The 21,598-nt window shown below is 45.1% G+C and overlaps 1 protein-coding gene across 12 annotated transcripts in view; it reads right to left on the bottom strand.

Annotated features, from left to right (window-relative positions):
- Positions 1 to 539: 539 nt before the first annotated feature.
- Positions 540 to 21,598, bottom strand: part of PRPF40B (pre-mRNA processing factor 40 homolog B) — a 99,948-nt gene continuing 78,889 nt past the window's right edge. For 8 of the 12 annotated variants that reach the window (XM_040425477.1, XM_040425485.1, XM_040425480.1 and 5 more), the window contains 8 exons: positions 21,169 to 21,285; positions 20,944 to 21,081; positions 19,977 to 20,072; positions 17,242 to 17,397; positions 2,949 to 3,051; positions 2,802 to 2,863; positions 2,543 to 2,710; positions 540 to 1,077 (listed from right to left, as the gene is read on the bottom strand). In XM_040425477.1, coding sequence (XP_040281411.1) covers positions 985 to 1,077; positions 2,543 to 2,710; positions 2,802 to 2,863; positions 2,949 to 3,051; positions 17,242 to 17,397; positions 19,977 to 20,072; positions 20,944 to 21,081; positions 21,169 to 21,285 — 933 coding nt within the window. In that variant the 3' untranslated portion in view covers positions 540 to 984. Of the gene's footprint in view, positions 1,078 to 2,348; positions 2,432 to 2,542; positions 2,711 to 2,801; positions 2,864 to 2,948; positions 3,052 to 17,241; positions 17,398 to 17,982; positions 18,017 to 19,976; positions 20,073 to 20,943; positions 21,082 to 21,168; positions 21,286 to 21,598 lie in introns of those variants that run through there. The other 4 variants (XM_040425481.1, XM_040425478.1, XM_040425486.1 and 1 more) reach the window with 4 other exon arrangements.

Here is a 21,598-nt window from a genome sequence, read left to right as displayed (position 1 = left end):
CACATTTATTTTTTAGTCCCCCTAAGGGGCTTTAACATGTGGTGATCTGATTGTTTGTACCATAGACTGCAGTTGCTTACCATTGCAGTCTAAGGGAAAATCATTGTGTTCCTATCAAGCCCTGCCACAGGCAGGGCTTGGTAGGAACTTTGCTAAGGCAGGTCTTGGAGCCGTCAGAAGGCCCCAGACTGCTATAGCAACCGAATGGCTCCTGCAATCTTGTTGTGGGGGAGCCATTCGGTCACTTAGAGAATAGCGATCCTGGTAAATGAGCACTCAGATACAGTGGTCACAATCGACTATGGCATCTGAGGAGTTAAAAGTCTGTGATCGAACTTGTCCTCAATCATGGACTGCTGTGTTGTCTGCTGTGTAAAACTGCAGGCGCCTCATGGCTATGGCTAGAGATGAGCAAATTTCATGTTATGAAATTCATTCACACTTCGTTTGGTGGTAAAAGCAGAATTGCGTTATGGATTCCGTTACCACGGACCATAACGCAATTCTATGACGGAATGCATAATGGAATGCCTTTAGAGGCATTCCGTTATAATAGAAGTCTATGGCCTGCATAACGTATCCCTCCCGTTTCAGTTATGCAGGGGAGGCATTCCGTAATAGAATTGCGTTATGGTCCATGGTAACGGAATCCATAACGCAATTCTGCTTTTACCACCAAACGAAGCGTGAACGAATTTCAAAATATGAAATTCGCTCATCTCTAGCTATGGCCATAGAACATTGGGAATTGTGTCTAAAAACTAGCACAAATCATGAACAGTGATGCTGCCTGGCAACTGATTTCAGCTCTCCTTTTACAAATGAAAGAAATGTTTTGATTGTTGGTCAAGGACATGCACCCCATTTATATTTTGGACTATCTCTATACAAGACCTCCACACTTCTACAGAACCAAACCTCTCAGCTCAAACAGTTGAAATGTATAATCACAGCAGCACTCCAGTTTGTGATGGCCAAATCTATCTATTGATCATCATCCAGCTGCTGCAGTAAACATCGTCGCCTCTTCTCCAGTTCTCCTTCACTGAGCTCGCTGTCTGATGTGTCCCAGCCTGTCTGAAACATAGACAGCAATGAAAAACAGAAAGATGGCGACATTAAATAACCGGACATATGACTGGAATGCAGACACAAAGCAAAAAGAACAAGAAAGAAGAATGTATGAGGCACTGCAGGTATATGTCAGGCTGAAAATGTAGATACATACTGTTAATATACACCTATTTTTCTATATTCCATCAATCTCTGAGTATCTCTTTTCCCCTCCTCGTATGTCCTCGAATCCAGTCATTCTGCTACCCACGGAACTTAGACGTACTTATAGACTTTAATAGCCAAACGAGTGACCTTTTGGCATATATTAAAGGGGTTTTCCAAGACTTTAGTTCTGATGACCTATACTCAGTATAGGTCATCAGTATTTGATCGGTGGGAGCCTGACACCCGGGACCCCTGCTGATCAGCTGTTTGAGAAGGCAGCGGCACTCACAGTAGCGCTGCCACCTTCTCACAGCTTTCCCTAGGCCAGTGATGACACGTTCATCAGTGACATGGCCTAGGCGCAGCTTAGCTTCATTCAAGTAAATGGGGCTGAGCTCGATACCAAGCACAGCCGCTATACAATGTACGGCGCTCACAGGATCGCCGGTGCCTTCTCAAACAGCTGATCAGTGGGGGGGCCCAGGTCTCGGATCCCCACCAATCAAATACTGATGACCTATGGTCATCAATATAAGGCTAAGTTCACACGTACGTGTGTGATCCGTGGCCGTATTGCGGGCCACAATACACGGCCACAGTTCCGTGTAAATTCCGCATCACGGATGCGGACCCATTCACTTCAATGGGTCCGCAAATCCGGAATAGCGGAATGGCCGCACGGAACAGGACCCCTCGGAAGCACTACGGAGTGCTTCCGTTGGGTTGCGTCCCATATTTCCGTTCCGCAAAAAGATAGAACATGTCCTATCTTTTTGCGGAACGGCCAATGCGGCTGACCTACGGCCGGCGATCGTGCATTGCGGGCCGCAGCACGGGTCACACACGTTCGTGTGAACTCGGCCTAAAAGTCTTGGAAAACCCTTTTAAGCCAGTATACTTATACATAACTTTATTAAAATAAATACTTTTCTACACTTTGAAATTCAAGGTGATCCCACAAAAATTTATGTATACATGACTATTTCCAATGTAAATGTAACTATATAAGAATATATTTACATATGTCAATGTCCTGCATCACCCTTCAAACATGTACCAAATGCAGTGTAAACCAAGACTTGTTCTATCAATTTAGCATTCCTGTTTTTTGTTTTTTATCTACAAACCTGTGTGTATCCATGGTAACAGTCAACAAACTTTGTAGTCAGATCCTGCACCTTGCTCCCATCCATCTGTCCTCTACTTCTTGCTAATCAGAAAATAGGGAACAGGCGGAGGGGACTATGAGTGTAGGATCACATTTGCTATTTGAACTTTTTGATGTAGATATTTGTCTGCTTTGACCCCTAAAAACACTCACTTTCTCCTTCTGTGAGGCCTGTTTTAGTAATCTGAGGCGGCTGTCTGCAGACTCTGTCTCTTGGTCTTGGGCTCGGTCTTTCATTCTCTCTTTCGTCTGTTCACTATCTTGATCTCGCTCTCTCTTACTCCTCTCTTTTTCCTTCTCTGTTTCACTCTCAGGACTGTTCTAAAAAAGAAACTATGTTTCATTGTTGACTTCTCTTCTGTTACTGTACACTATAAGGTCACTCCTGAGGAAGGCCTGCCTACAGACTCACCGATTTGTGTCTCTTTTTCTTACTCTTTTTTTTCTGTCTCTTGGATTTCCTGGAGCTATGTTCTGGGCACAAATAAAGACAAAGCAAATAACAACTTGCTGACACCAAGTGCCACATCAAAGGACATCAAGTAGGTACAGACTATACCTGAATCGCCTGATGAGGAGACGTCAGACCCCGACTCTGAATGGTTTCTTTTTTTTCTTTTTTGTGAGCGATGTTGGTGATTTTCCTCTTCTGTCTCTGATGTCTTAAAAAAAATAAGAGTAAAAGTAAGAAGTTATCCAAATACTGCCAAGATACAGCTAGGTGTGCTAGTACTAATAATTGACAGCTATAACATTGTTGAGCTTTTTTCACACCTGTGCCATGGGCCTCTGGGGTTTCTGTAACTTTATAAGGCAAGAACAGTGCAGCATGCAGAGCTATACTTGCGGTCAAAATGGCAAAAACCCCAATGGACCCCATATTATTAACATGGCTCATCAGTTAAGCCTCATTCACAGGTCAGTGCTGTACATGTTCTCCACGGACAGCACACGTCCCCATTCATTTTAATGTGTGTATTCAGATATCAGTGTTTTAGCATGGTCCGTGGGGTAAGTATTTTTATCACGGATGCATGCTCTATTTTGTCCGTGTTCACGGATCCATCACGCCCATTAATAGTCTATGGGTCCGTGAAAACTACGAATGCAACACTGATGCCATCCGTGTTGCATCTGTGTTTCACGAATCATTAAGAAGAGATGCTTTGAAAATAATTTTTCAGCTGTTTAGCGTCAGTAAAACACAGATGGCACACGGACAGCAAAAACGGACACATGGACCTAACACGGATCCTTCACGGACAGCTTCACGGATGCATCACTGACCACCTGCTCACGGATTTGAGCACGAACCACACCTTATGTCATGAACAAAAGCCATAAAGCAAGTGTTAGAGGGGTTCTCCGTTCATTTGCTCTAATTAGCCCATAGTACTAGCCTGCGGAGAGAAGATGTTTCACATAGTACTTACCCTCCCTCGCTCCCCTGATGCCACTGTCTCTGCTGTGCTCACTGCTCTTCCTCTCGGATCCCGACCAGATGTGGATACATCCAGTTAGGATCCAGGAAGAAGAAACCGCAGCATATGTGTAACGGGGCGCCGAAGGCGCACTCGGTCTCCCATCAGCCGCAGACCTGCTGCTTAGCTTCGGGAGCGAGGATCTGTGTTTGGCCTCGTTCCCAGGGCTAGCTGGAAGGCTCCCTGCTCCTAGGTCTGCCTTTAGTGCTGAGCTGATCACTCGGTGCTCGACTTGTCTGTCTGTCATGTGACGCTGGCCACGTCACATGACCCTCACTTCCCACTATAAATACAGGCGGCCTGCTTACTACAGGTTGCCTGTGATTTTCGTCTCTAGGGCTGTGTGTACTATTATTATTGCTTCCTACTTGACCTCTGGTATTGACCTTGTTTGTTTCCTGACTTCGCTTTGCCCGCTCCCTTGGAACCTACGCTATCTCTCGGATTTGACCTCTGCTCGTTCTCGGATTTCGTCTCCTGCCTCATCCCTTGTATTGACGTGACCTCCCGGACCGACCTCGGCTAGTTGACCCGCTATTGCCTTTCCCATCACTGGGTACTGTTGTCTTATCTACCTCCCTGTCTATCCGTTTGCCTTAGTCTTGTGTACCGCCTTCTGCCTTGGCTGTCTGTTCCTCTCTTTCTCTGTTCGCTCTGCTCTACACTTACGTAGGTCAGGAACCGTCGCCCAGTTGCGCCCCGTCACCTAGGGCGGGTGGTGCAAGTAAGCAGGGACAGGGTTGAGGGTGGCAGTTTAGGGGGTGCACTTCTTCTCTACCTTCCTTACCCGTGACAATTTGCAAGTGCAGTGGAGAAGGCAGCATCGGGGGAGCAAGGGGGGGGGGAGTATTAAGTGAAACATCTCCACAGGTTTAGTACCATGGGCTAATTAGAGGAAATAACGGGAGAACCCCTTTAAATTGTCTTGATTAGCCTCTAAATTTCCTTTTGAATTACATTTTTGCTATCAAAACTCTATTCAAATGGGGCGTGGCTAGCAGCCGGCATGAACGGTCGCACCTGATCTGAGCTCCGGCTCCCAACTATAATCCTAAGCAATTCTGAGTGCCATTGCAGCCTATTAAACCGATCTAAAGGTATACAGCAGATTGATCCTTCACAGCAACCGGAGATGAGACCCAGTAAAGCCCAAGCTACTGCAGACCGGCTGAAAGAATTCGCGCGCCAAGAAAATCAAAATGGCGCCGCGGCAGCCGGCACACCTCGCACGCAGCATACCCGCGGCCAGGCGGCACAGCAAGCGGCTACTGAGGCGGCTGAACTCTCTCCGAAAGAGGCACATGAGCAGCTGATGTCGGCGATATTAGTTTGCCAAACTTCCCTCACCACAAAGATAGAGGAGGTACGTGTGGATGTGGGCCTCCTCAGGCACGATGTTCAGCAACTCAGAGAAAGAGTGCGGGGGACAGAGGATAGGATCTCTGAGCTGGAAGACCTCACTCGCCCCATACCTGCTAAAATACAGGCCCTGGAAGGTTCCGTCTCCTTATGGCAGCAGAAATGCGATGACTTGGAGAACAGGGCCAGGAGAAATAACGTGCGCATTCTGGGCCTACCTGAGAGAACAGAGGGACGCGATCCTGCAGCATTTCTTGAGACCTGGTTTAGGTCAACTTTTCCTGAGGCATCTTTCTCTATGGCATATGCAGTGGAGCGGGCCCACAGGGTCCCGGCTCGACCACCACCTCCAGGGGCACCACCCAGGCCGCTCCTAGCTCGCATGTTAAATTGGAAGGACCGCGACATAATCCTCACTCAAGCAAGGAAGTTGCAAACCGTCATGCATGAAAACACCAAGGTATCTTTGTTCCCTGATTTCTCCGCCGAGCTCCAGAAGAAACGGGCGACTTTTGTGGCCGTCAAAGAGAGACTCAGGGACGTGAACTTACCGTATTCCATGGCCTACCCCGCCAGGCTGAGAGTGGTGGATGGAGAGAGATCACATTTTTTCACGGATCCCAAAGAAGCGGATGAATGGGCCGCAAGAAAATCGCGGAGATTACCGCCACCTCCTTGAAGTATATTAATGAGTCAGCAATCCAGTTTTATTTTTGTCCAGGACCTTATTGGTCAGGCCGCATTGTTGATGATACCAACGCAGCCTTAAAATCTGCACCGGACACCGGTTTGATACTGTGCTTTCAGCGTGAGTTTTGCTGTTTACAATGCACACAGAAAGTTAGCTGCAGGCACGACTTATATCGTGCAGAGGGAGCTGGTCGGATACCGGCATATTCTTTTTACATCTAGTAATATGCTGGTCCCTGACTACTCAGCCACAGAGAAATTATTGCCTGATTTTTGGCATTATACTATGTATATTAATGCTAATCCACAACATAGTTGGTTCAGATTTAAATGTTTGTATTATGTTTTGGCACTGTATGGTATAACAATGTATACAGGCAGCAGCATATGTGTATTAGGAGTGATGAGGAGATGCAGACACTGGAGAATCCAGAAAGAGAATAGCCTTATGCATAGATCACTGATATTGATAAAATGGCTGCCATAGTGTTAATGTCATGGAATGTGAGGGGATTGGGGGATCCGGGTAAAAGAATATCTGTCTTTGCACATGTCAGCAGATATAACCCACACATAATTAGCTTGCAAGAGACTCATCTCACAGCCGAAACGGCAGCTAGATTACAGAAGCCCTGGGTACAATGGTCTGGTCATTCGTTTGGTACTTCTCACTCTAAGGGAGTGTCGCTAGTAATTAACCGCTCCATTAGATGGAAAAAACACGCAGTTGAGACTGACACGGACGGCAGGTATATTTTTGTATACGCACATGTGAATAATATCCCGTTTGTGATTATGAACATTTACTGTCCCCCTCCTGCAAATATGTCAGTCCTTCAAACGCAGCCACTTTTGCAGCTCAATACCCACATGCTAGGTTGCTATGCGTAGGGGATCTAAACATGGTCATGAACCCGCGGATAGATCGCTTCCACGATAATCCTGCACCCTGACTCTTAGCCCGCCCAGTTTAATAGCGGCCTGGATCGAGGAGATGGGATGGCTGGACTTATGGAGGGAAAAACACCCGGACTCCATAGAGTACTCCTGTTTTACTCCCTCTTCAGGTGCAATGTCTAGAATTGACTATATGTTTGGTACCCCTGATATGTGCCTGGAACTGTCGGAGATCTCACATGGCCCCCAGAGCGTTTCTGATCATGTGCCATTGATAGCGAGGTTCAATGACACGCTGGAAAGTAGGTCTAATGTTAGGACGAGAATACACCCATTCTGGCTCACCCTCCTGAAAGAACAGGATAGGATCCCTGACCAATTGCAAATGTTTTTAGAAGTACAGGACGCAGATACGAACCCCCTATGGGATACGTTGAAGGCTTATCTTAGGGGATGTCTTAAATCATCCATCTCCTTCATTAAAGGGTTTCTATCACTTCGTATGCCATAATTAGCTCTCAGACACTAGCGATCCGCTAGTGTCTGCTCTGGCCAACCATCCTAATATAAGAGCTTTTTGGGCAGCCGTTTTCCCTCCAGCCCGCCCATCTCCTGATGAATGCGATCCTCCGTGTGACGCAACGGACGAATTCTCGCGCATGCGCCGTGCGCGGCTGTATTCGGCGCATGCGCAGAGAATGTCTGACCGCTTCCCTGCTCAGACATCTCCACTGCGCCTGCGCCGATGACGTCATAGTGCTCCAAGGAACAGGCGCAGTGGAGATGTCTGAGCAGGGAAGCGGTCAGACATTCTCTGCGCATGCGCCGAATACAGCCGCGCACGGCGCATGCGCGAGAATTCGTCAGTTGCGTCACACGGAGGATCGCATTCAGCAGGAGATGGGCGGGCTGGAGGGACGCGCTGGGCGGTGGCTGTGTATGAAGGTAGACGGAGCCTCTAGGTGCTAATGACGCCCACATAGCACCTAGAGGCTCATTAGCATATTTATAAAAGTTCTTTTTTTTAGCAAAACGGCTGCCCAAAAAGCTCTTATATTAGGATGGTTGGCCAGAGCAGACACTAGCGGATCGCTAGTGTCTGAGAGCTAATTATGGCATACGAAGTGATAGAAACCCTTTAAGAGAGACACCAGGAAGAAAGAGGACTCTCTCAACACATGTGTTAGGGAGGCTGAGGCAAGGTTTGTGCTAGATCCCTCTGAAATAAATCGACAGGATTGGATGCAGAAAGGCAGGATGTATTTAGTTCACCTACATGAAAAAAGCAATCGTAAAACTATTCTTTTACAAACAACAGGCTTTTGAGGTGGGAGATAAGGCAGGGCGAGTATTGGCGCATATTGTCCATAAGAATTCATCAGCTCCACCAGTCCTGAGAATACGGGCCCCAAACGGTGAGATTAGGGATTCCGTATCAGATATTTTATCAAACTTCGCTGACTTCTATCAGAACTTATATCATACAAGAGCGGAACACTCGGAACTAGAACTTGAGCACTACCTAAATGAAATAGAGCATCCAACTTTATCAATGGAGGACAGCAATAGGTTAGAGGAAGATATAACCATAGAAGAGATACAGGAGGCTATAAGCGATCTGGCAAATGGGAAAGCCCCTGGCCCAGATGGCCTACCCTTAGAGATATAGTCCAAATATGTAGATATACTAGTACCTCAACTTAAAGTGATGTTTCAGGAGGCCTGGCGGACGGGCAAACTACCAGACTCCCTTTATGAAGCAACCATAGTTGTACTTCTGAAGCCGGATAAGGACCCTTTACTGTGCATCTTATCTGGCAAAGATCTTCGCCAATAGGTTGAACAAGATAATTACTAGCATTATACACAGTGATCAAACTGGGTTTATGCCTGGACGCTCGACCTCTAATAATATTCGTAGGACTCAAGTCATAGCCCAAATCGGAACCCACCATGACAGACATTGGGCCCTGGCCTCACTAGACACAGCTAAAGCCTTTGACTCACTGGAGTGGCCATATTTGATGAAAGTCATGGGAAAGTTCGGCTTTGGGCCTAGGTTTATGCAATGGATCCGGATACTATATAAAAGCCCTAGAGCTAACATCCTAGTAAATGGTACGACTTCAGCTTATTTAATTTGCAGAGAGGTACGAGGCAGGGATGTCCCCTCTCCCCCCTCTTGTTTGCAATTGCCATTGAACACCTGGCCATTCGTATTCGCCAAGATCAAATATACTCAGGAGTCGAGATGGGCGGTAGGGAAGACAGAGTAGGCCTGTATGCAGATGATCTCATACTGTTCATCAATAGAATGGATATCTCTCTACCGCGGGCGATCACTGTTATAGAATTGTTTGGGAAATTTTCCGGGCTGCATATCAATTGGTCCAAGTCAGCACTAATGCCACTATGGAGTTCTGACTGGCCCAATGTCTATCATAATCTTAAGATAGTAGACCATTTTAAATACTTGGGGATTTATATTACTAGAGAGCCAAGAGAGGCCTATACCAAAAATATTGCCCCATTAGAATCAATTTTTTCGGGCAAATTCAAAATTTGGAGAACACTGCCTATATCTTAATGGGAAGAATCAATTTGATAAAGATGATCCTCTTACCCAAGGGGTTATACTTATTGGAACATGCCTGTACTCCAATACCTCGGAGTTTATTTGACCGCCTTCACTCATTAATGGTTCAGTTCATTTGGGGCAGGGCTAGACATAAACTCGCCTTAAACACTCTGCAGCACTCTAAATTACAGGGTGGTGCAGCGCTACCAGACTTCCATTTGTACTTTCTTGCAGGCCAGCTGAGATTTTTGGCTAACTAGGTAAATGGGAAACCCCTTATGAATATGGAATATCATCTACAACAATATTTGGAATTGTCCAATCTATGGCCAGTGCTGGAAGGAGCTGAGTCTATATCTGGGAAACTGTTACAGATCCATAGGTTGGCACAACAGGTCTGGAGAGACACCAAATTGCGTCAATATCAGGACTGGTCAGATGATATACCCTTATGGGATAATCCATTATTCCCGCACTTACAGTCCATAGAGGGTACTCACATTTGGTTATCTTTAGGGATTACTGCACTGCGAGACTTATATAAGGACGGCATTATCTGTTCCTTCTCCCAAATTCAAGAGAAATTTGGATTGGAACGTACCCAATTTTTTAGATATCTGCAGATCAGGCACGCCTTGCAGGAACAATTTAAGGATCGGAACAGAGTCATTTCCTCCTATCCTTTAATTGGAGTCATAAAATCGCAGGGACCTAGGGGCATAATATCAGCTCTTTACACTTACCTGTTGGGTTTACGGATGTCCTCACGGCCCATACTGGCTGAGACTAGATGCAAAGGGAACATTCCCCATCTTACTGCAGAGGATTGGACGGGTGCGCTGGAGGCTGTGATTCATGTGTCCCCCTTGGTTAATAACAGACTCATCCAATTGTTTATGCTGCACCGTAGTTATTTGACTCCTACCAGGCTGCATAAGATGGGGAGTATGTCCCAGCCTAATTGTCTTAGATGCACTCACAATAATGCTGACTTCTGGCATATGATGTGGGAATGTAATCATATCAGATCATACTGGCGTGATGTACTTGAAATTTTATCATCTTTAGGTATGGGCCCTATACCTTTATGTCCCAAGGTATGTCTGCTGGGTATGTTAGATAATGATGGGTGGACTCACTATAATAAAATACTCCTGAGTGAATCCCTGTTTATGGCCCGCAAAGTGATTGCCCTTAAGTGGATGGCAGAGGAATACCCTACAGTAGGTATCTGGAAAAAGCTAGTAAACCAGATCATACCTTTTGAAAAAGTACTATACATGAATAGAAAATGTCCTGAGAAATTTCAGAAAGTGTGGGGTTTGTGGTGTGAATCTAACCTAACTACCTCGTCCGGCTCTGCGGTCTCTATAGACTCTTGAAACTATAGTAATAAATCTTACACGTTTATCATGATTCTAATAGCTTAAACTTATTATTACGGGTGTATGCATTTCATGTATAGTGAATTTAACGCAACTAAATCCGTTGTATTATATTTTATTGTACTTATATCAGAAATAGTCAATTTGCATGTTACTGTATGCTGTATAAGAATACTTTGTGTGCATATGTCTGTACCATGAAAGTGCCTTGTTACTCTTTTTCAATAAAACGAGTTAAAAAAAAAAACTCTATTCAAAATAGGTCCTATTATGTACGAAAGTCGCAATAATGTAAATGGCCATCTTATGCTTGTAACCTTTTGGGAGACGGTTAATGGATGGTTTAGGATGATTGAAATATGAAAACATACATGTTATGACTTTGTAACAACATCCACACTGATTGTAAAGCGCTGCAGAATATGTTGGCGCTATATAAATAAAGATTATTATTATCCAATGCATATGAGTCTATAATGTTAGCGGCACTACTACTAGTATAACTGTGCCCTATACAATTAATCCCAAGTAGGGATTGACCGATTATCGGTTTTACCGATATTATCGACCGATATTCAGGATTTTGAATGTTATCGGTATCTATTTTGCCGATATACCGATAACGTATGGGGAACAAGGATCGCGCTGCTGAGAGCGCGCTCATGTTCCCTCCAGTGGCGTCTCTAGCTTTCAAAATTTGGGGGGGCACACTGGGGGCCAGGACAAAAGTAGGGGGGCAGCTATAACAACGATACATTTACACAAGTACGCTTAGAAATGCTGCGATACTTTACCCAATACCTAAAACCGCAACAGGGAAGAAAAGTTCTGCTGTCTGTGGTTTAAAAAAATAATAAAAATCACTCAGATTTCAACATGTCCTAGTTGCCTGTGGATGACACTTTTATAGGGAGGGGGATCTGTGGATGGCACTGCTATGGGGGGGATCTGTGGATGCCACATACCGTATATAGCATCTTATGTGTCATCCACAGATCCACCCCATGACAGTGTCATCCCCATTTCCCCCTCCATAAGTGTCATCCACAGATCCCCCTCCCTATAACAGTGTCATCCACAGATCTCCCTCCCCGCCTCTCACAGGAGTGTACATTTGACATTTCTAAACTGTAATCCATATCCTGCAGTAACTTTAAATCAGGATTAAGCGGCCGCTCATCTCTACTAGTACCTTAACCTTACACCACTCGGCTAGCTTCGGTAAGAGGGCCAGGCTACAGCCTACAGGCACTGCCTGTTAGTTGTTACCGAGCGAGTGCTGATTTCTGCAGGTCAGAGCATACGGATTACAGTTTAGAAGAAATGTACACTCCTGTGAGCGGTCCAGACCAGTGGCGAATCCAGAGCCTGGTCTCGGGAGGGGCACTTCCAGATTATTTTCTGTCCGCCGCCACAGAACAAGGGTTCTTATAGAACAGACTACACAGTGTATAGGTATACTGTACATTGTGTGGCACAGTGTAGAGGTATACTGTACATTGTGTGGCACAGTGTAGAGGTATACTGTACATTGTGTTGCACAGTGTAGAGGTATACTGTATATTGTGTGGCACAGTGTAGAGATATACTGTACATTGTGGGGCACAGTATAGAGGTATACTTTATATTGTGTGGCACAGTGTATGCTATATGTGTATAACATAAACATATTTCACATGAAAACTTACAATTACTTGGCTTGGCCCTTAGGGATCTCAGACGCCACTTCAACACTTTGGCCAGGGGCTTGCCAGAGCTGATGTTGTGTTTTATCCTAATGAGAAAGATTTAATAATAAGGATTTGGAAAAAGGGCAGAGGGGTCACAGAGCAGGGAGAGGCTGGTGCTGCTACTAGGGGTTCATACCATGGGGGAGTAATAAAGCCCACCATAATGCCCCGCCAGTAGAAATAATTCTCCTTATAATGTGACAATGCAAAAAATACCCCCTTGTAATGCCCCCAGTTGAGCTAATGTCCCCCATAATGTGCCAGTATAAAATACCCCTATATAGTGCCCCCAGTAAATGCCCCCATAGTGCTCCTCTCCCCCCTTCCTCCTAGTGCCCCCCATAATGTACCAGTATAAAAAACCCCTTCTTAGTGCCCCCCGTAGATGACTCCATAGTACTCCTCTCCCCCCCTTCCCCATAGTACCCACCATAATGTGTCCTAGTATAAAATGCTACTGTACAGAGCCCCCCATATAAAATACCCCTTCTTTGTGGCCTCAGTAGATGCCCCTATAGTGCCCATCAATAATTTGCCAGTAATAAGTGCCCTCAATAACGTGCCAGTAATAAGTGCCCTCAATAACGTGCCAGTAACAAGAGCCCCCATCACGTGCCAGTAATAAGAGCCCCCCCAATGTTCCAGTAACAAGAGCCCCCCATCATGTGCCAGCAATAAGCCCCCCATCATGTGCCAGTAATAAGCCCCCCATCATGTGCCAGTAATAAGCCCCCCATCATGTGCCAGTAATAAGCCCCTCATCATGTGCCAGTAATAAGCCCCCCATCATGTGCCAGTATTGTAATAAGCCCCCCATCATGTGCCAGTAATAAGCCCCCCATCATGTGCCAGTAATAAGCCCCCCCATCATGTGCCAGTAATAAGCCCCCCCATCATGTGCCAGTAATAAGCCCCCCATCATGTGCCAGTAATAAGCCCCCCATCATGTGCCAGTAATAAGCCCCCCATCATGTACCAGTAATAAGCCCCCCAATGTGCCAGTAATAAGCCCCCCCCCAATGTGCCAGTAATAAGCCCCCCAATGTGCCAGTAACAAGAGCCCCCCTAATGTGCCTGTAAAACTATTGTAAAAAAATAAAAAAAAAAACACTTATACTTACCTCCATGTCAGCGATGCGATGCAGGCCTCTTCCGGCCTGTGTCCCACGCTGTATGGCTCAGGCAGCGCGATGACGTCATCGCGCCGCCAGCGCCGGCCTCTGATAGGCTGCCAGCCTAGTGCCTGCCGCCTATCAGAGGAAGGGGAAGGGACACGCTTCTCCCTCCCCTGCACCGCCGCAGCACAGGCAGATTACTATGGAGATGAGCGCAATGGAAGCGCTCATCTCCCTGTGCCCGACTGCGGCAGCTCACTTGGGGGGGCATTTTAGTTGGGGGGGCACAGCGTGATGTAGGGGGGGCCGTGGCCCCCCCCTGGCGACGCCACTGGTTCCCTCAGCAGCATAGGGGAGAAGGAAGCAGTGTCTCCCTCCCCCTGTCACAGTCGTTACCTCTAACTGTGACCTTCCGTCCTTGCTCGTTCGGCGCTCCTCGCTGAAGTTTCGTTCCTGTGTTATTTGTGGTTCTTTATGGGTTAACTCCCCTGTGTGCCTATTTGAGGTTAATCCTCTGTCTGCTCCATGGGTGTGGCTTCTCTGCTGCACCCATGGAACCTGTATATAAGGCTGAGGTTTCCTCAGTTCTGTGTCAGCTATCCTGGTGTGTGTTGTCTTGTCCTCCTCCTGTTTGTACTCACTCTCCCATGCTGCTGACCCATGGGATCCGTGTCTGTCTGTCTGTGCTCTGTGGGTTTCCTTGTTCATTTCCGTCCTCTTTGATGTCCTCTTTCCTGTGTTTCTGTTATCTGTTCTGCCAGTTATGTTTTAGTTATCTTGTGTGTATTCATGTCTCTGTTCAGCAAGCCCTTGCTGCACCTTTCTTTGCAGCAGAGTGCCATGGGTAAGGCCATGCAGTTTACTACTGGTGGAGCAAGTCCTTCTCTGCTCATTGTCACTCCTGTTTCCTTGCTATGTACTCCTGCTTGTGTTATTAGTTGCCCTGTTTGTATTTGCGTGTCTATGTTATGTATGCCTATGTGCCGTCGGTACCTTCTGGTACCTGTTGTCCATTCGTTCCTGCTGTCACAGTCTAGTTCATGCTCCAGAGTGGACCCTGGCAACTTCCTGCTGCAAAGCCTAACCCTACCATCTGGGGCTCTAGTGAATACCAGGAGTTGCTTAGTCACGCCCCTCTGGAGTATTACTAGACAGTGGCGCAGTGGGGGTTTTCTCCCACTGTGCTGACGGTACATAGCGCTCATGTTTTGTCTGTGCTGCCTTCCCTGGTTTTTGTTTGTGCAATAAACTCTTGTGTGTCTGTACCTGATTTCCGTTTGTTTATTGCTTGACGACGCGGTGGTCTCTCCTAGGACCTCCTACTCGTGACACCCCCTGTGCTGCTGCTGCCACCAATGAGAGGAGGCAGGACAAGAGGAGGGGAGGAGCTGTGGCCACTGCGCCACCAATGAAGATACCTCTCTCATTAATTCATATACAGGAGGCGGGAGCTGGCTGCAGAATCACATAGCCGGCTTCCGACCTCCATGACAAGTAGCTGCGATCTGCGGTAGTTAACCCCTCAGGTGCCGCGGATCGCAGCTACCGCTCATAGAGGTCGGGAGCCGGCTATGTGATTCTGAAGCTAGCACCCGCCTCCTGTATATGAATTAATCTGCGAGTTATCTTCATTGGTGGCTCATTGTGCGCCCCCCCAACCCCAGTATTAAAGACTTTGGTGGTGCAGTGTGCCCCTCCCCAACCCCAGTATTAATCATTGGTGGCAGTGGCCACAGGGTCTCCTCTCTCCCTCCTCCTCAATGGCAGTTCCGATCAGAGTCCCAGCAGTGTAATCCTGGGGCTCCGATCGGTTACCATGGCAGCCAGGACGCTACTGAAGCCTTGGCTGCCATAGTAAGCTCCATGCTGCTGTCTGCACAGAGCACAGGACAGCAGGGAGAGTGTGAGGTCCTATTCACCATGATAGAGATCTATCAGGGTGAATTGGACAAGGGTTCTAGTCCATAAGAGGGCTAATAGTTAGTAAAAAACAAAACAAAATATTAAGTATAAATGAAAAAGAAAGATGTACAAAAAAAACTACACGTTAACAATAAACATATTCATTTTCATCAGATTTGTGTAGGAATTTTTTTTATTTTTTTTCAAAAATGAAAATTCACAGAATATCGGTATAAATTATCGGCTATAGGCCTGAATGTTCACAGATTATCGGTATCGGCTCTAAAAAATCAATATCAGTCGATCCCTAATCCCAAGCAATGGAAAGGTAGACAGTAGACAGTAAAGTGGTCATATAGCTGTCTGGTCAGTGTTCAGCTCACATGTCTATTTATGTAATTCCAGTCTCTGTGAGCTTCCATAATGCTTTTAGACAAGTGCTAAGCTGGTTCTTAGTGTAAGAACAGAGCAACAAGATTACTAACAGATCTAGCTGCCGAGACAACAGCAATGTAAGGGTATGTTCACATATGGCATACAAACTGAAAATGTTATGACGCAGACTGGCAGGTGCTAAATCCGCCGGGTTTACAGTACTAGCAAAGTGAAATTCAAACCAAACTCATCCACACGCTGCATAAAAAATTTGCAGATTTTAAATCCACAGTTTGTTAATTTAGGTTTGCAATGCAATGCACAGTGTAGAACTCTGATGCAAATCTCCAGCAAAGTCTGAGACAAATGTGTATTTGATGATTTTGATGCAGATTTATGCAAAAAATACTAAAAGTGGCCCTGTTTTGTAATTGGGTCTAAATTCATGGAAGGCAGGGCCAGAAATACCATATTGTGGTACATTATACCACCCCAACAGAGCCAAATACCACAGTCCATCACAAAATACTGCCAGCAGCACAAAATACATCTCCAAAAACGTCCACTGGCCGGCCGTGAGGAGGGCTCAGGCGGCCCCCTGGGCATCAGCCCACCGGGGAATTTCCCTGTAAGGTCTATGGCCGATCCTCCCTGGCCATTTCCATCCAGTGGTGAAATACCCCTAATATTAATTTTAATACATTTTTTTGTTTGTTAAATTCACAGATTTTTGTTTCTCTTTTTCTAATATTACTGCTCCATTTCTTTAACCCCATGCTACATTGTGCCCACTGATTTCAATAGAGATATCCAGCCCTCCAGAACTGATCAGCGGCGCCCATTCTAATAGCTGACCGAGCTCTAACAGAGTATAGGAGAGAAGGTTATCCAGACCTGGCAACCAATTTACAAACAGATGTACAAGCAGGATATCTTTTCTTTGGCGCTGTTTACCCTGGTATCAACATGGTTCAAAACTTCATTTGCAGATTCATGTATATCCTCTGCAATGCAAAAAAGTAGTATTGCTGGTAGCAGACAGAATCTATGACACGTGTTATTATATTGATTACACTTTCTACCAGTATTTTGAATGCCCCCTCATTGTAGTAATGTAATGTACACAGCACATTTCTATTAGTACCTGTGAATCATAGGAATGGTGCGCTGGGCTCTTCCCAAGTACAGCACACACCAGATTCATGAGCGAGGCTCATGCCATGTTTATTAATCTTCTGTTTTTAGGCTTTTCTACTTAAAAAATGTTGGAAATGTTCAATACATTAGGCAAATTGGGAGCTACAATGAAGAAACACACACTTTAAAATGATGTCACTTACTTTCTCCACTGCTCCAGTGGGATCCCATGTAGAGATGTCTGGAACCTTCTTCCTCCCCCACTCTGCTGGGCTGGGTGACTGAGAATGCTTGCGGTGGTGCTTTTTGGATTTTTTGGAGTGTTTCTTGCCCTTAAAATGATGATGCTGACATTCATTCTGCAAAAAAGAACACTAGATGCAAAGCAGAATAATGAAACTAGTTTATCTGAAGGACTGGTCCTCTGTGGACAATCCATACTTATTAGAAGGGTCCTTTGACAATATCATCCCAAGCGATCACCCATAATCAGCGGGAAACCTGGCAGTAAGTGTTCATATCCCTGCAGCGCCACTACAGGAGAAATTAAGCATTACACTTTGCCTATTCATGGCAATGGATTTCTATGTAATGCAAAACAGGAGAGAGAGATGCACTGTGTAACCGTTCTCCACTGTGGCCAAGAGATGAGGATCCTGAACAGGAGACCCTAAATATTATCTCAGAGTTTCCTGATAGGATATACTATATGAAAAGAAGTTCACTAAACCATGTATGTATAATGTATAAGTGAAAACAAATCTACATTTACTACAAATATTACACACAAAATAATTGAATGGCAAGTATTCACTCCCTTCAGTCAGCATACTGAAGAATCTCCAACCACTGGTCTATGTGAATACATCTTTATTAGCGGTGCATGTGGGCTATGAGTGAACAGCAATTCTTAAAAATTCTTAACCAGAAGTCTGGACTCTTACTTGGAGAGATTGGTTCCAGAAATGTCCACTTTATCTAAACGAAAACATGAATAAATCTGAATTGCATAACTGCTATACTCACTATATGAAATTAGTAGTTCTTTGCGCACATTTTTGATTAAAATTGTGTTGGGCCCATCTACCAGCTACAAGGAGGATTCCAACAGACGGGACCAACACTAACAGACTTGCATCTTCTGGGCCAGACGCCTACAGCATACAGTGCAATGTAGAATCCAGCTATGTTATACTCGGATTAGAAGCCCTGGGCAGGAGTGCACGGGAGGCAGCCACTGCCCCAAATGTACAATGCAAAAAACAAAGCTAGACCAGCACCTCCAAACAATATGAAATAAAGTACAGGTGCATGCTTATGCATATAACAATAATGCAATTTAGATTTATTCATGTTTCCAGGATTTACATGTGTCTGGGCATGGAGCAGTGGGTTGCTGCATAGTGTTTTTTTTCCTTTTGCATTGCAGCCATGGTAGCATGCACCTGTACTTTATTACGGTACATATTGTTTGGAGGTGCTGGTCTAAGCCTACTTTCATATCATGGGTTGTGCTGTCCAGTTTTGAGATCCAGCATAGGGTCTCAAAACCGCAGCACAACGCTTCAGTTTTCTCCCCATTCATTGTCAATGGGGACAAAACTAAACAAACCGGAATGGATTGCACCAGAACGCATTCCGTTCCAGTTTGTTGCATTCCCATGCCGCAAGCAGCGTTTTTGTGAGCAGCATGGGAAACTGAACAAGCCAGATCCGGCACCAAAAGCCATGTAAGTCAATGGTGGCAGATATTGTTTTTATGGACACAAAAAAAAACAGGATCCTTCATTTTCGATATAATACAACCGGATCCATTCTGAACAGATGCAACTGGTTGTATTATTATAATGGAAGCGTTCTCAAAACCATACAGCAAAAACACAGGGTAGCCTAACTTTGTACATTTGGGGCAGTGGCTGCCTCCCGTGCACTCCTGCCCAGGGCTTCTAATCAGAGTATAACATAGCTGGATTCTACATTCTCCTATATGTAGGCTTCAGGCTGAGGAGAGGGATGTCTCTTAGGTCCTGTCTGTTGGAAATCACCTTGTATCTGGTAGATGGAACTGACACAATTTTGCTCGAAAATGTGCGCAAAGAGCTTCTAATTTTCATTAGTAAGTATTGCGTATATCTAAATGAGGTTTGTAACAATCTATGCGCATGTTGCAGAAAAAAAAACTTTTTAATGAAGAATTAATTTTTAGTAAAGAGTGAACATACTCTTAGGCCTCATGCACACGACCGTGGTGTGTTTTGCGGTCCGCAAATCGCGGATCCGCAAAACACGGAAAGCGTCCATGCACGTTCCGCAATTTGTGGAACGGCACGGACAGCCTTCAATATAAATGCCTATTCTTGGCCGCAAAGCGCGGACAAGAATAGGACATGTTATATTTTTTATTTTATTTTTTGCGGGGCCACGGAACAGAGCAACGGATGCGGACAGCACACGGAGTGCTGTCTGCATCTTTTGCGGCCCCATTGAAGTGAATGGGTCTGCATCCGAGCCGCCAAAATGGCGGCTCAGATGCGGACCAAAACAACGGCAGTGTGCATGAGGCCTTACAGTAATGATTTAAGCACAGAATGTAATGACTGTGAAAAGCAATGCATTCTATTCTGTTGTTTAATAATTGCAAGGAATCTAGATTACTTAGTAGGTTTAAGGATTTTCTTCGACACCTATGGGCTCATACGTTGCCTATATGGCAGTTTGGCTTCCATGCACTGCTGTATAGGCTGGCAGGTGCCTTGTGTACAGAAATCTTCTTCCTTACATCACACACCTCTGTGGTAGCCCAATTATGCTTTGTACAGAACTACCCTCAATACAGTCATTTGGCACAATAATGTGTGAATATTTATAAGCTCTGAGCATGGAGTGCATGAGTGTTCTATGAAATATACCATTCATAATGCAGTAGTAATGGTCAAACCTCAATAGACAGCATAAATTCTTTGAACAGACGGATCCTTTCCGATTCCACTGTAATCTGGTCAAAAGCACTGTCGCCAACAAAACGCTCTCGCACCTGCAGATATATATGTAGGATCTCACTAAAAATTCTAGAAACCTGAAACATGATGATGAGGCTGAATTTTGGGACCCATAGTAATTAATAAAACACTGCCTGGCCAAAAGATGATTTACAATTCATGCATATGATGCTTAGGCCCAATACTAATCAGTAAACTGAATTCACCACTACGATAAAAAGATTGTTGTGTGAAGTCTTTTACATTTCCATTCAACTATTTCTCATATCTAAGACAGCCAAGTAACCATTATAGTCAACATTTGAACTCTAACCTTAGAGTCACCGAACTCTATGAGACCACCAATGGCAAATCTACCTAGGCATGTGGTTAAATATTTCCAGCTTAGCTAGATAACTAGGCAGAGTCAGGAGTCAGTGGGAGCTGTAATGGCATATTGGTCATCATCCTGACTTACCCCGATTTTTTCGAAAACAGAGCTCCAAACCCTCAAGTTAAATAATTATATTCTAGCACCACTAGAGCTGGCTGAGGCTCACTGCATATAGTGTCTTTATTATGTTCGCTGTATAAACAGTATAGTCAACTCCTAAGCTCCCCCTACTGTGGCAGAATTGTATCATCTAAAGGGAACCTGTCCATGGGATAGGTGATAAATGTATGATCAGTGGGATGATGATTTGACCACTATAATCCCAACTGATCACTAAATTGGAGTTCCAAGATCCTTGTTCTATTGATTGTGGAGGCCAAGTGTTCAGACTCTCAGCGTTCATACATTTATCACCTATTCTGTGGATGGATGATAAATGTTTGTTGTGGCATAATTAATGACAAAGATGTATGAATCTGTAAGGCTTGCCCACAATTTGGTGGCACATGAGTTTCCAGTCATCCACCACTTACATCATCCCAGTTGCTGTCTATTTCCAGAGGTGGAGCCGCCTGCTTCAACATGCTTTTAAATGCAGCTTCCTTTCTTCGAAACTTTCGAGCTTCCTCCTTTCCGCGCTCACGTTCCCGAGCCTCTGCTTTCTCCAGCAGCTAGATATCATGAAGGAGAATAAATAACCAATATAGACTATTTCCTTCTTGTCCCTTCAGCTTATTTCATCCTATTGTAACACTTACACTATTAAATGTTAACTTGATGTTTCCTGCATCAAGTGTCGCTGCTCGCTTGTCAAAACTGATAATGTGTGCAAAGTCTTCAAATGTAGTATTCACCTCAACACTGAAGTTCCGATCCTGTTTGAGGAATAAAAGCGTACAATGAGAAGAACACAGAATAGATGTAGGGGCTGATTCCCATGACCGTGATCGGCTTGGGAAACACGGTCCATGCCCACTGACCGACTGACTGTATCATAAAACACTATGATGCCCAGGGGATGCGGCTGACCACAGTTGTGTGAATCAGAACTAAACATACTACCATACTCAGGAGAATCCTCATGTACAGTGCCTTGAAAAAGTATTCATACCCCTAAACTTTTCCACATTTTTTCCTCGTTACGCCCCCAAACGTATTGAGATTTTATGTGATAGACCAACACAAAGT

This window comes from Bufo bufo, chromosome 3, assembly GCF_905171765.1.
Source record: "Bufo bufo chromosome 3, aBufBuf1.1, whole genome shotgun sequence".
Lineage (NCBI taxonomy): Eukaryota > Metazoa > Chordata > Amphibia > Anura > Bufonidae > Bufo > Bufo bufo.
Note: the sequence above shows the minus strand (reverse complement) of the source record. Positions and strands in the feature narration are given on the sequence as shown.